At 37.7% G+C, this 13,217-nt stretch overlaps 1 protein-coding gene across 2 annotated transcripts in view; it reads left to right on the forward strand.

Moving 5' to 3' along the window:
- The window catches only part of Ccdc50 (coiled-coil domain containing 50), a 76,500-nt gene that overhangs the window by 22,285 nt on the left and 40,998 nt on the right, over positions 1 to 13,217 (forward strand). For both annotated transcript variants that reach the window (XM_060370160.1, XM_060370161.1), the window contains exons 2-4: positions 5,568 to 5,630; positions 6,590 to 6,716; positions 8,937 to 9,027. In XM_060370160.1, the coding sequence (XP_060226143.1) occupies positions 5,568 to 5,630; positions 6,590 to 6,716; positions 8,937 to 9,027 (281 nt within the window). The remainder of the gene's footprint in view (positions 1 to 5,567; positions 5,631 to 6,589; positions 6,717 to 8,936; positions 9,028 to 13,217) is intronic.

A 13,217-nucleotide genomic window follows, 5' to 3' on the forward strand; every position in this document is an offset into this window, starting at 1 on the left:
TTGAGGATGCGTTCATTCACTAGAAAAGTAAACAGGATTTCTACTTGCACTTTGATATGCTTGTATGTCTGTCCATGCTTATAGAAGAGATGTAAGGGGACAAATCAGTTTGCCTACTACAAAAGACAGGAGAATCCAATGACTTATGCTTTGTCATTTCTGAGTTTTTTTCAAAATCATCATCATCATCATCATCAATGCATCCTTAGGACAGGCTTAAAGAGAAGACTTGGCTCAGAAACATGCTTTGTGCTTTCTAGACGAACAGTTTAAAACATTTTATGTAAAATACAAACTAACTTCTTTCTTTATTGGTAGACAACTGAGGGAGTTATAATCTGTTCCTATTAATGACTAAAAACATTTAAATACTATTTAAAATCTTACATTTGTTTTCTCTGGGCTAAAATTCTAATCATTGATAGTCAACTTTTCTTTTAAGTTGTTGATAATTAAGAAATACAGTTTCTCCTTCTGGACTGATTGTCAAGACGAGGATGGATGGAGTGCTGTTTAAATAAGAAGTAGTTCTGTAATTATGTCTGTGTGGGATGCTCCACAGTTACTGTGGGGAGAATTGGGAGGCAGGCTCAGAGCTGAAGTTTATAAGGACTAATTAGGAGAAAACATAAAGAATAAATGTTAGTGGTAGAAGAGGAAAAGAAATAAAACCATAAAGGGTAGTTTTTGATTGGCTTGTGTGGACCCTGTTGTAAAGATCAGAGTTTCTTGATGTGTCTCACTTAAAACTGAGCTAGGATTTCTGTGAGGTTTGCTAGTCCATGTGCCTAGTACACACAGGGCCTTGCCAGCTCACCATCACTTGCTGGGATTCTGGGCTTCTAATTCCAGTACACTGAACTTGAAAACCTAAGAAATTTTGTGTTTTGCATTTGTTTTTCCTAATTGGTTTTAACTTTCTTTTGAAATCCATCTTTGCATGTTAACTTAGAGTTTGTTGGTTTTATATACAGAAGTAGTATCTATGTGTTATATGACAATTCCGTTTTTAGTTTTCTGAGGAATCTCCGCTGATATTCATATTGACCACATACATTTATATTCTTTTTCTTTATTTCTTTCCTTTCTTTTCTGTTTTTTGTTTTAGGTTTCATTTTTGTTTTGTTGTTACTATCTTGGACTCACTTTGTAGACTAGCCTGGCCTCGAACTCACAGGGATCTGCCTGTCTCTGCCTCCTGAGCACTGGGATTAAAGATGAATGCCACCACGCCAGGCCCTCCATTCTTTTTCTTAATGAATCAAGTTTTCATATACTGTTGTAATCACAGTCCCTTCCCATTGGCCAATGACTCATGTATATGCAACCATTGGCCAATGACTCATGGAAGTTTCACTTAGTGGTGATCTAGTTGGGCATTGTTTTTCTCATTATTTGGGAACTCCATTCTTATTTCTTTCATGTAGAAAGCTTCTACAGTAATAGATTTCCACATGACCCCACTAATGACCCCTCGTGTTACTTATTCCTTTTCATATTCACTTATTTCACTTCATATTCACTCTCCACCCCTCTCATCCATTCCTCTCTCCATTTAATCCGCACCATTTAATCCACCCCTCACTTCATCTCTCTAGTATGCTATTTTTCTTTCTTTGGCAGGTCCTCCTAGTCCTTTGCTTGATAGTTAACCATTGTGCACATTTATCTAAGGCTTAAAAGCTAATGCTCACATATAAGAAAAAACATACAATGTTTGTCTTTTTGTATTTACATTACCTCACTTAGAATGGGATTTTCTAGCTTTATTTGTTTACCAGAAAATTTCATACTTGTGTTTGTTTTTTAAAAACTGTTCACTAATATTCCATTGTGTAAACATAACCCATTTTGATTATCTACTCATCAATTGTTGGACATCTAATCTGTTTCCAGTTTCTGGCTTTTATGAATAGTGGAACATTGAATATAGATGAGAAAGTTTATTTTCTTATTGTCACAGTGATATAAGATTATTTCTTGACACCCATCTTCATCAACACCAGCATTTGTTGTCATTGGTTCTCTTAATGATAGCCATTCTGGTAGAGGTAAGATGGAATCTAAGAAAACTTTTGCTTTACACACTTCATGGTTAAGAATGATCTACAATTTTTTATGGTTGATCATTCTTTTTAAGGGTATCTGTTCAGTTCACTAGTTCACTGGCTCATTTATTGACTGGTTGACTTTTTTGTGTTTGCTTGTTTGTTTAGACATGGTCTCATATAGCTCTGGCTTTCTTTAAGCTCAGGATAATGTTGAACTTTCTGATTGTCCTCCCTCTATTTCTTGTGCAGTGGATAGAGCCCAGGGCCTTGTGGATGCCAGGGAAGCACTCTGCCGCTGGATTATGCTCCTAGTGCTTTTGGTATTTATTCCTTGCCCCTCTTCCATATTCTGGACTTTAAGCCCTTGCCTGAGGTAGACCTGGCAGGAGCTTGCTTATTTATTTATTTATTTATTTATTTATTTATTTATTTTGGAGACAGGGTTATGTTCTTAAGTGCTTTCTGTCGTTTGCTCTTTTCACTTTGTCACAACTGCCCACATAGGGTGACAGTTTATACTCAGGCATCTGACTTCTGGAAGTAATCATGGATCTTGAAGTCTCACAGTGTGACAAAATAGGATTTCTCTCCTCTGCTGATCTATCACACCATAAGAAACACTGCTTCAATAGGACTGGAGGGTTGTGTCTGCTATGGGCTGCCGGTTCTGAGTCTGGTCTGCACCAGTTCTTCATGGCTTATGCTTTGAATGAGGCTCTTATTTCCCTGCTCTGCTAGGGAGTTATGCTGCCGGTGCTGTTTGGTTTGGCTTTCTTTTGCTGTGTTACTTTTCTTCTTCCCCAGTATTTCAGCTGCTGTAGCACTCACTGCCTGTGTGTATGCTAGAAGCTCTTCCTCTTCCGTCTTTGGAATACTGATTTTTATTCGCTGGATCATGTGGAGTGCTTCCCAGCCAGCTATCTTTTCCAGAACTGTCAACATGTTCCATTTGATCAGCATCCTTCAATCTTTCTTTGTGCATATATTGTGTAGAAAATGTATGGAAATGACCCCCTCAGAGTTCTTGCCATCAAGATTTTGCAACTTATGAAAATGCCTGGTGAGTGAAAGTGAAAATGACAGTGCAGAAAAATTTGAGCAGTGGTAGTTAAAAGTTCAGTTTCTAATGCTTTTTCATAAACGTGCCTTAAAATGAGCTAGATTGTTCATATTGTTACAGAGTAGGCTAGAGAAGGATCAGAGGTTTCATCCATCTTCTGAACTTGGCCTGGCTGTAAAATATTTTCTGCAGTGCCTTCTGGTTACTGATTTACAAAGATGTCTGGATTTGTAACTGCTTCAGCTTGCATTGGAGTAATGATGCAGTAAACTCAAAAGAAGGCCTTGGATAAAATGTGGTAGTTACATGAGAATTGTGCCTCAGAATAATAATATTTCTGTCTAAACGAGATTATATATTTGGAAGCAGTTAGAGGGAACTCAGTAAACTTTGGAGTTCCACATCAGTGTGTTTGACAGCATACCTCTATGTATGCACAGGCATGCCTCCTAGATCTTCTTTCCTAGCCAAGGCTCTAATCATACCATGTAGTACTAAGTCAGCTTCTGCAGTAACTCAATAATTGAATATGCTTTAGTCCAGCCATGGTGATATTTAAAAAAATAAAATAAAATAAAAGGAAGCAGTATTCAGGTGATTGGTAATCCTTAGAACTGTTACATTCCTAAGTATATCTTTATTTGTGAAGGTTAGCAGTATATACTATTGATGAAATAAGTGGATTTAAAAATATATATTTACAGAATCTGAAATTAAATATGGAAAGTATAAGAAATGTATTACAAAAAGTTTAAGAAATACAGAAACCAAGAATCTGGTACATATAATTTAGACACATATATTTTATTTATATTTGTATCTGTATTATTGAAAAATAGTTTCTTTAAAGCATAATCCCATGTACTATGTATTATAGACTGTTACTTTCTATTAATTATTATTACTGCTTTTATATGGAATCTCACTGTGTAGCCATGCTGGCCTGAACTTTTCAATCTTTTCTCAATAGCCCCTTGACTGCTGGGATTATAATCATGCCATTCTGCCTATACCTACTCTTTTCTTTTCCAAATGCTTTCCTCAGATATATTATTACTCATAGGAATAATGTAGAAACTTGACTTATTATGTGAGTGTAAACATTTTCATTAATGCTGTAGTAAAGGTGCTTCAGTTAATTAGGCAGTGCATTTGGTTTTATTCATCATCCGTAATACATTGTGAATACTTGTTTCCTATAAATTGAAAGCACACATGGATTAGCCATTAAAAATTCTATATTAGTTGACATATGTTAGAAACTCCATGTTGATTAACATAGAATTTTTTCTATGGTCTTCTACAGTTTATTGGAATTAAGAAGGCTTATCTACTTGTCTGGGAAAGAATGAGTTCATACTGATTAACATTGACTTTAATCCCAGCCTTGCCACCAGTGACCACATATGGTCAGAATGTGGTCATTCTGTCTACCATTTGGGTTTTACATCGGGTTTACTGGTTTTATATTTGAAAATGGATTATTCAAGTTTGAAATATTTACTGGGCAGGAATGAATGATTCCTGTGCCATAAAACCATTTTAAAATTATCTTAATATCTCCAAGACCTTGCTACATGTGTTCACAAGATTCATGGCTGCTAAATTAGAGGCTAATCCCTGGTCTCAAGGATTTCCTTTGTCTTTGGATTACAGATTAATGGGGAGCCAGCTCTTGGTTTACAAGGAACTAGAGACTCAGTTCTAACGTATGTATACAGCCATTAAGGAAGGTGACTATCCTCAGAGTAGAGATCTGCTTCTACCCTAGGAACTAAGATTTCCTCTGCCCCATGGTGAAATAGGTCTCACTCTCCAGAAGACTATCCCGGAACTATGTAGATTCGGGTGCAGTAAGATGCAGTAGCTCTTCAAACCCTGACAGAAACCAGCTTTGCCGTAGTAGTGTGCAAACCACTAGTTACTTTGACAACACCTTAGAGGTGGATGGGAATTTGTAGACAGTTCTAAAGCTGTGCTCAATATTTTTAGCTCAGGCAAGGGAGTAGAGCTCATCATTGTTTTGTGGCACACTTACTTGACATTCAGGAGGCACTATGGGTTTTTATTTTGTGGTTTAATTTTGTTTTATGTGCATGGATGTTTGTCTGTATTTATGTATATATAACACATGGGTGCCTGGTGATTGTGGAAGCCAGAAAAGTGTGCTGGATTCACGTTGTAAGTTGCTATGTGAGTTGCTGGGATCCAAACCAAAGTCCTTTGCAAGGGCACTGATTGTATTTAACCACTGAACCATTTCTCCATCTCCAACATTAGGAAGTTTTGTGAATGATGAATTCATACTTTACTGAACATTTTCTGCATTGCAAATTATTTAAGCTAATAAACTAAAAAAGTTGAAATTGTTCTAATGTTCACAAACTTCTTTTATTTTTTATGCTAAAGTGCAGTAATAGTAATAAGCTTTCTATTGTGTTCTTTCTTCCGTACAGTGTGTCGAGATTTCGCTGTCTTGGAGGACCACACCCTGGCTCATAACCTGCAGGAACAAGAGAGTAAGTAGCAGCTCTATTTCATGAGCCTGCAGCTTACTCTTTAGTGGCAGCTTGAGTCTGGTTTCTTCCTGGGAGGTAAAAGGAAAGTCACTAAGTATATCTTATGTCTACCAGAAGGATAGATCTAAGTACGACAAGGGTAAGTAATGAATTCTGCATGTTTTGAGGTGAGAGTCAAGGATAAGAAGAGGGCTCACTGTCTGGGCAAATGGACAGAATTTTCCCCTCCCTTCCTTAGGAGGGAGACAGTGGTTATAAGTCTGTCTATACTATGACAGAGGCTTTCGGGTGGAATAGGCACAGGGACATTTTTCACAATTATTAGTAGTGTCTACATTAAGTCATATTGAAGATTTTGTTTGTTGTTTAAAATAGGGTTTCATGTAGGCCAGGCTGATCTGAAACCCCTGAGTAGTCTAGGATAATCTTAGATGTCTAATCCTCCTGCCACTATGTTCCAAGTGCTAGCATTTCAGGGATGCAACACCCCACTCAGTTGATGCTGTGCTGAGGGTAGAACCAGGGTTGCCTGCATGGTAGGCATGCACTTTGCTAGTTAACTAAGGTATAATTCCAACCCCACATTGTTCATTTTTCTGAGTACTCATTTAATGCTTTAGTGGAAAGTAAAACCCAGTTAGATAGCAGTTTATGAGTTCCTGATTTGTGAGTTGTTGGAATGAAAGTAGAAGTTAGTAGAAAGAACAGTGCCCAGTTTAGAATATCTGTATAGACATCCCGGCACTGCTCTTTTCATGTCATGTGACTAGAAGCAAGTGACTTTCTCCTTTTGGTATATGTTCTATTCAGTGGAATAATTGCTGCAGTGCTTTTAAGAGCTTAAAATGGAGTATTGGATGTGTAGATCTTTTTAATGGTGAGGCTCTTCTTAAATTAACTGTGTGGTTTGTGTTAGCCAGTCAGCACATTGTAACTCCTCTTTTAATGGTTCTGTCCAGTTGAGTATCACTTGGCATCAAATATTCAGCGCAACCGTCTGGTCCAGCATGATCTGCAGGTGGCTAAGCAGCTCCAAGAGGAAGACCTCAAAGCTCAAGCTCAGCTCCAGAAGCACCACAAAGACCTGTGAGATCTGGGAAATGGCACTGACATGTGGCATGCCTGTGGGGCTAGTAGCTAGGATGGGGAGGGGCCCTCCTATCTCAGCTCCTTTTCTGTCTGGGATTATAAACTGTATGTGGTTGTCCAGTAATTTTTTTAAATGTCTTTGTTATTTACATATGCATTGGGAAATGTTAGTCATGGTAGGCACGTTGTTAGCTGTGACTGAACTGATTGCTATGTCTCTTTCAATTTAGTCTTTTCACCCATGTCATGAAGAAAATAGTCTCTTGTCTTCTGACTGTAAGTTTGTTTGGGGAAAGCATTGGAATAGCAAGACACCAATTCTTTATGCTATAAGGAGTTCCTTAGTTTTTCTTAACCATGTTTGCTGCTCTGTCTTTTGATTTTCTTGCTTTTCAAGAAGCACAATGTCCTAGAGAGCACTGAGGTGTATAGTGATAGGTTATAAGTGTTGAATATGGCATTTCCTCATAAGATGCCAATTTTGAGGGCTCCTAGGAAGCTAGAAATGGCTTTCAGTCTTTGCTCCCTGGCAGTCTGGATAGCTGGTACAGCAGGAATTGTAATTAATGGGACCTTTCACTCATATTGGGACCTTAAACTGCTATGGAGCCAGGCTGATCAGTGTTGACTGCTCTTTGCTCAGGTAGTCCTCCTTCCTCATGATTCTGTATATTTAGCTGACTGAGCTAGAACTAGCCCTACCTGGAAGCAGGCTTTGAAGTCAGTGAAGCCCAGCTTAAGGTGCACTTTCACATCATCTTTGTCACTTGTGACCTTTGAAATATCGATGTGCTTTCCACATTGTGCTTCTGCTTTCTTTTTGTTTATTATTACCTTCTTTAAGTTTATTTCTCTGTTTTAATTATAATATCCTAACTTACTTAACTTGTAATGTGAAGTTAGTAAGCCTAAATAATCATATATAACTTATTCAGTGACATGAGAAGTCATAGCTCATGATTGACCAAAATCAGGTCTGTAGACTTCATTTAGGGATTTGTTTCATTCTTACTATGTCTTAGAACAAAATCTGATGTGAGCTCCTTCATTCTCTTGTTTTTACTACCTTGTATGTGTATACATGTTGGTATGTATAGACACACATCTATTTTTAGATACACCTACCGATTTCCAAGAATTTCAATCACCATTTTCTGATACAAATGAAAATTATTTTTATCTCCTCCAGTTTGTTAGAATAGAATATTTGGGTTTTAGTTGCTCCAAAGAAGTTAGGGTTCTCCTGACAATACTATCTAACGTAACATGGAATATACAACCATATCTGAGACTCAAATTTCCAGGAATCTGATGTCATCTTCTGGTCTCCTTTGGTACCAGACATGTATGTGGTACCTGTAGGTACTTATACATACACATAAAATAAACAGTACATCTTAAAGGTGCTATTTTAAAGGTTCTTTTTCTCTTACCAGTCAAAATGATTGCCCTGATTTCTTCCATCAGAATGCACGAAAGACTTCCTTTTTTTTATTATTATTATTTTTGTTTCCTTTGTGTTTAGCATCATGTTGGGTCTATAGAAAGTGCTGATTAAATTTCTGTTATGCATTAATACCAAATCAAACAAATAAGCAGCAAACTAAAAACAAGCAACTGTGTTAGCAGTAATGTTTTAAATGTGTAAAGCATGGAGAAAACTGGCATTTTCCAAAGAGGTCTCCATTGGGAGCTACAGTTAAGGAATGCAAGCTCCTTTTGACCTTTTCTATTTTATATATCTTTTAGTGTTCAGTTCTAAATTTAAAAATAATACAGATCATGTTTTGTTTATATGACATTTTAAAAACCATACTACTATCTCTGATCACAAAATTATTGATGTTTTCATGAACTTGCTTACATTCTTTTTCTGTGTGCCGTGTATTTGGTTATTATTGGGTATTGATCTCCTGGCCTTTGCAGCTTCTGCAGAGTTCTGATAGACCCCGATGTCTTCTTGTAGAGTGGCACCAGTTAGGTGAGGTGAAATACCTTTCATTACAATGGCTGAAGGAGATGCCAGTTTTCTACACAGTCACTTTGTGACCCAATATTTCTCCTTTATTTAGTTGGACATTGATCCTTTTTATCACTGTCATGCAGATGGAGTTAAAATGTGTAACAGCTTACAGTGAGTATTCAACAACCTGTTCTGTTTAGGAAGAATGTTCCCTTATGTTCTTTGTTTGTATCACCTTTACCTTTGTTTTATAGTGAACAATACGATTGTGAAATTGCTCAGGAAATTCAGGAGAAGCTGACAATTGAGGCTGAGAGACGACGTATTCAGGAAAAGAAGGATGAGGTATGACTTTGTGAAGGGCCCATGTTCGTGGAAGAGGTGTAGCTCAGCTCAGCCTTTCTGGATGGTGGCAGTCCTCCTCATCTGGAGTGCAGTTGAGCCTGCTATTTTCTGTGGGCCACTGTTTACTCCCTGTGATGGCTTGTACTGGAACTAGACTTTTGCCAATTTGTGAGTTCTTCTTTCTTCTACCTTTCTCCATCCTATTTTCTACCCTTTTAACTCCCTCTACTAGACATGAGAGGAAAAAAAAAAAAGATGGGGAAGAAAGAGATCCCTGAATAAAGTTAGGGTTGGAAAGGGGTGTCATTATCGTTAGACTACTTCCTGACTAGGGACATTGAGCTTCTTTGGGCAAGTTTGATCTTTGCCTCAGAATATCTAACTTATTTCTTCTTTGGGCACAACTACTTAACAAACTGCAACCAACAACAGCAACCTTACCCCGTCTGTTCCCATTGGGCCCCTAGCACTTATATATCCTCTGAAAAGTCACCAGAATTCCAGGTGTTAAACAATTGCAGAAACTATATGATGCTGGCAAAAACTACTCCTTCACTAGAGCCTGAGGCAAATAATAGATAGCTTTTGTGGACTATCTGAAGCAGCCCCATATCCCACACCTTGGATAGAAACAGAAGCATATACATATTCTTATAAAGAATATAAAGAAACCAAAACTCCAAAATTCTTACTACATTGTATCCTGGGGAAGTCTTGACATGAAAGGTGAGTTAGTTCTCTAAAACTACAGAAAAATATTATCTCTGGTGTTGCTATATTCTCAGGATACATTCTCAGGAGTGTATTCTCAGAGGAAGTCTAAAGTCAGGAGTTGCCAGTTTTTCTGGGAAGCTGTGTCCCAGCATTCCATGTCAGCCTCCATATTTATTGTCATATGGGAGAAAGTCATTACTGGTTCAAGAAGCCTGTCTTAGCCTATGTGACCTTAAATAATTATATCCACAAAGGCCTCACGTGAGGCCACATTTTGAGGCTCTGAGTAAGTGAATTGCTAGGAACATTCTTCGGCTTACAAAAGATCTCTGCATCTGGGTCGCAGCTTTTGAGAGCAAGCCTGTAGTGGAACTCAGACTAGAGGAAGGAATTAGTTCTTGTGAAGACTCAGGAGCTGGCATTAGTCTCACTGTTCTTTCATGCTGGCCCAGTGTATTTGATTCTTCCATCCTTTTTAAAGTTTGTTTTTCAAGTATTTGAATTGTGAGGACATGAATTTGCAGATGTTTGCTCTTCTGTTGTATTGTGTATTTGCAATACCTTCTTTCACATCTTATGCTGTTGATATTTATTGTATTGATTTATAGAATGAAGAAAATGATTGGTCAGTTTTAATGGTAGGCTGACAGTCTGTTGGTTATTTATCTAGAAACACCTTTCCTAGCTACAGGGACTGATGCTAATGATCATATAAGAAGGGACTGTTGTGCACTCTTTGGCATGTGTGTCACTCTTAGATAAGCCAGGGTCATTAGGAAGTTTACTCTCTCTCTGTAGAAAGCCACCTCTGCTCCTCAGCTGTTCAGTGATCAGTGAGTGTGAGACATGAGTGTATTTAGCTGTTTGTTAAAGAAACAAATTATGATTATCTGGTAATTATAGCTGCAATTAAGAATTAAGGTTGGCTTCTGAGCTCCCTTGTTTAGTGTCACAAGAGACCTTTTCTTACTTCAGGATGTCTTGCCTCTTTATAGAAAATGCTTTCCTTTGGGATGAAGCCGGCTGAAAGAAGTAATTGTACCCAATAGACAGGAAGCTTCTGTTTGTAAATTAACAGATGGATGGTCACTTATAAATGCTACTTGTATTCTCTAGCCATACCACAGTTCAGGAAAACACAGGAGAGAAGGAGAAATCTAACACTTGATTTTAGGTTTGTGGGTTCAAGTAAGCAAGTAGTAATTAATTCTATTTTGTAGAATAAGAAAATAAGCCTAAAATAGTGACTTGTTCCAAGTTAAAGTAAGATACCAGAGAAATGTTTGTACTATTTAGTTCTGACATGTATGTATTACAACACAATATATGTGTGTATTTTAGAGTTGGGATGAACAGGCCTAAATTTTAGCTTTTTAGCTTTTAGCTGTTTGACTGTCACCTTTTCAGGTAAGTTTGTTTTAGGTTCTAAAATGACCTGACATGTCAGTTGCATATACCTCTGCAACTGAGAGGCTGTGGCAGAGTTCCAGTGAGATGGCCTGTGAGAGACCTCCAGTACCTATGAAGTTGATAATTGCTTTCCTGTTTGCTTTGTCTGGTTGTTTGTTGTTTGTTTGTTTGTTTGTTTTTTCCCACTTCTGTTCCTTATGACAGTATGGCTTTATTTTCTGGAGTATTTATGTAAAGTTAGGGGACTGTTAAATAACTTAAGTGTGTTCCAGTGTGGTGTGGTTTAAAGGTCTCTTTTCAGACCTTCTACTTGTCTGCCTCCCACTATGTTTTGACCTGTCTGTCCCGTTTTCGTAGTGGAACTGAATAATGAACTGAGAAACAGAGAGAGATTTTAGCAACTAAACTTTTATGATTGGCCCATAGAGATTTTCTACAGATTTTTATTTTATTTTATTTTTTGTCTGCTCAGACTCATGCCTTAGATCAGAATGGCTCCTGTGCAAGGTGCTCTTTGTTCATGGGAAAGTGGGACTTTAGTGGCTGCTCTGTTACCTGCCTCAGATGGCGGATGTTACATTATCACTGCTACAGCAGCATTCCTCAGAAGCAGAACTGGGGCCACAGGTCTCTGGCCTGATTCAGCAAAGCCTTCCTGGTCACTAGTGAGTCTTCCTGCTTTACCCCATCCACCGCCTTCCTCTGCTCTCCCTGTGGCCTCCATGACTCTGCTTAGCTAATTGTCAGTAGTGTGTAGCTGCAGAAAATTTCCTTTTGAATTTTCACCTAAATCTTTGGAGTTTCTGTATTGCCTTCCCTGAGTAGTTCATCCCACCCCTATGCTTTCCCCCAAAAGAACAAAGCCTCTTTCCTCTTGGGTCAGAGATATTTTTCTAAACAGTGTTGTTTGTGAAACAGCATAGAGTATACAGCTTTGTGTCGGGGAGTGAACATTTTCAGCTGTTACAGTGTTTATTATAGTTACTATTGTATGTGTTAACAGAGAGCAGATGTTAGGAAAGTTCAGGGAGAAGGAGAAAAAAGGGTCAGGGAGGTTGTGTGGTTAGCATTAGGAACCTCTTCTAGTCTCCATTTCCCCCACCTCCTTCTTCTTTCTCACTGTACCTTCTCTTCCCCTTTCTCCTTCTCTTCTCCCTGATCTTCATGTCACCACACACAGTCCTCCTATTTCTTTTCTGTTTAAAAACAAACAACACTTTTATTTAGTGTGTTGAATACTAGTTAAAATTTTCCCTAGGTGCCCCGTTGGAGAAGTTTGTAGCCATAGGTTGTACTATACTAGTAGAACTTGAGATGAGGACTTGTAGGTGCATTCTATTTTGATGTGTATCTCTTTAGTCATAAACAGTTGTTACTGTTTGTTAAATAAGCCCAAAGAATACATATTTAGCTGACTTAACCACAATTCTTATAACTCTGTGTGTATGTATGACATGGTTTTATATCTTGCTTTCTGTGTGCATGCACAGGCATAATATATGTTGTACATTTAAAACTTGGTCCAGATACCTATGATATGCAGTTATTTTAGGAAAGTATTTTTGTTTTTTGTCCTATGTAAATATTAGTGTAGCCAACTCTGTCATGCAAGATTATGGTTCTGGTCTAACAGCTTGAAGCCATTTGTACTATAAACGGCTCAGAGATATACTTAGTAACCAATTTATAATCAAAATGAATCCAGTGTGAATTGTGCTTATTCATAGCACTCTCACAGTATTGAGACTACACAAAAATATATTTATATGTTTGTTATTATGAGACCAGTTCAAATAGGAATAAATTTCATTCGTGCAGTTTTTGCTGCGTTTTGAACTGCAAACTACTTATATACATGTGTAGCAGAAAAGCAGAGGGAGGGAGGCTTGTAGTTAAGAAAATCATCTTATCCTAGTGATGTTGCTACATTTATGCTTCTATCCTTTTCTAGTTTTCCTGTTTTTATAGGGTAACCCTTGATATTATACGTGTTTTGAGGCCCCTCCTAAGTTAGGTATTCACATATTAAACACTAACTAATAAAGTAGAATAGCAATCTAATTGAG

The sequence above is a fragment of the Meriones unguiculatus genome, chromosome 17, assembly GCF_030254825.1.
Source record: "Meriones unguiculatus strain TT.TT164.6M chromosome 17, Bangor_MerUng_6.1, whole genome shotgun sequence".
Lineage (NCBI taxonomy): Eukaryota > Metazoa > Chordata > Mammalia > Rodentia > Muridae > Meriones > Meriones unguiculatus.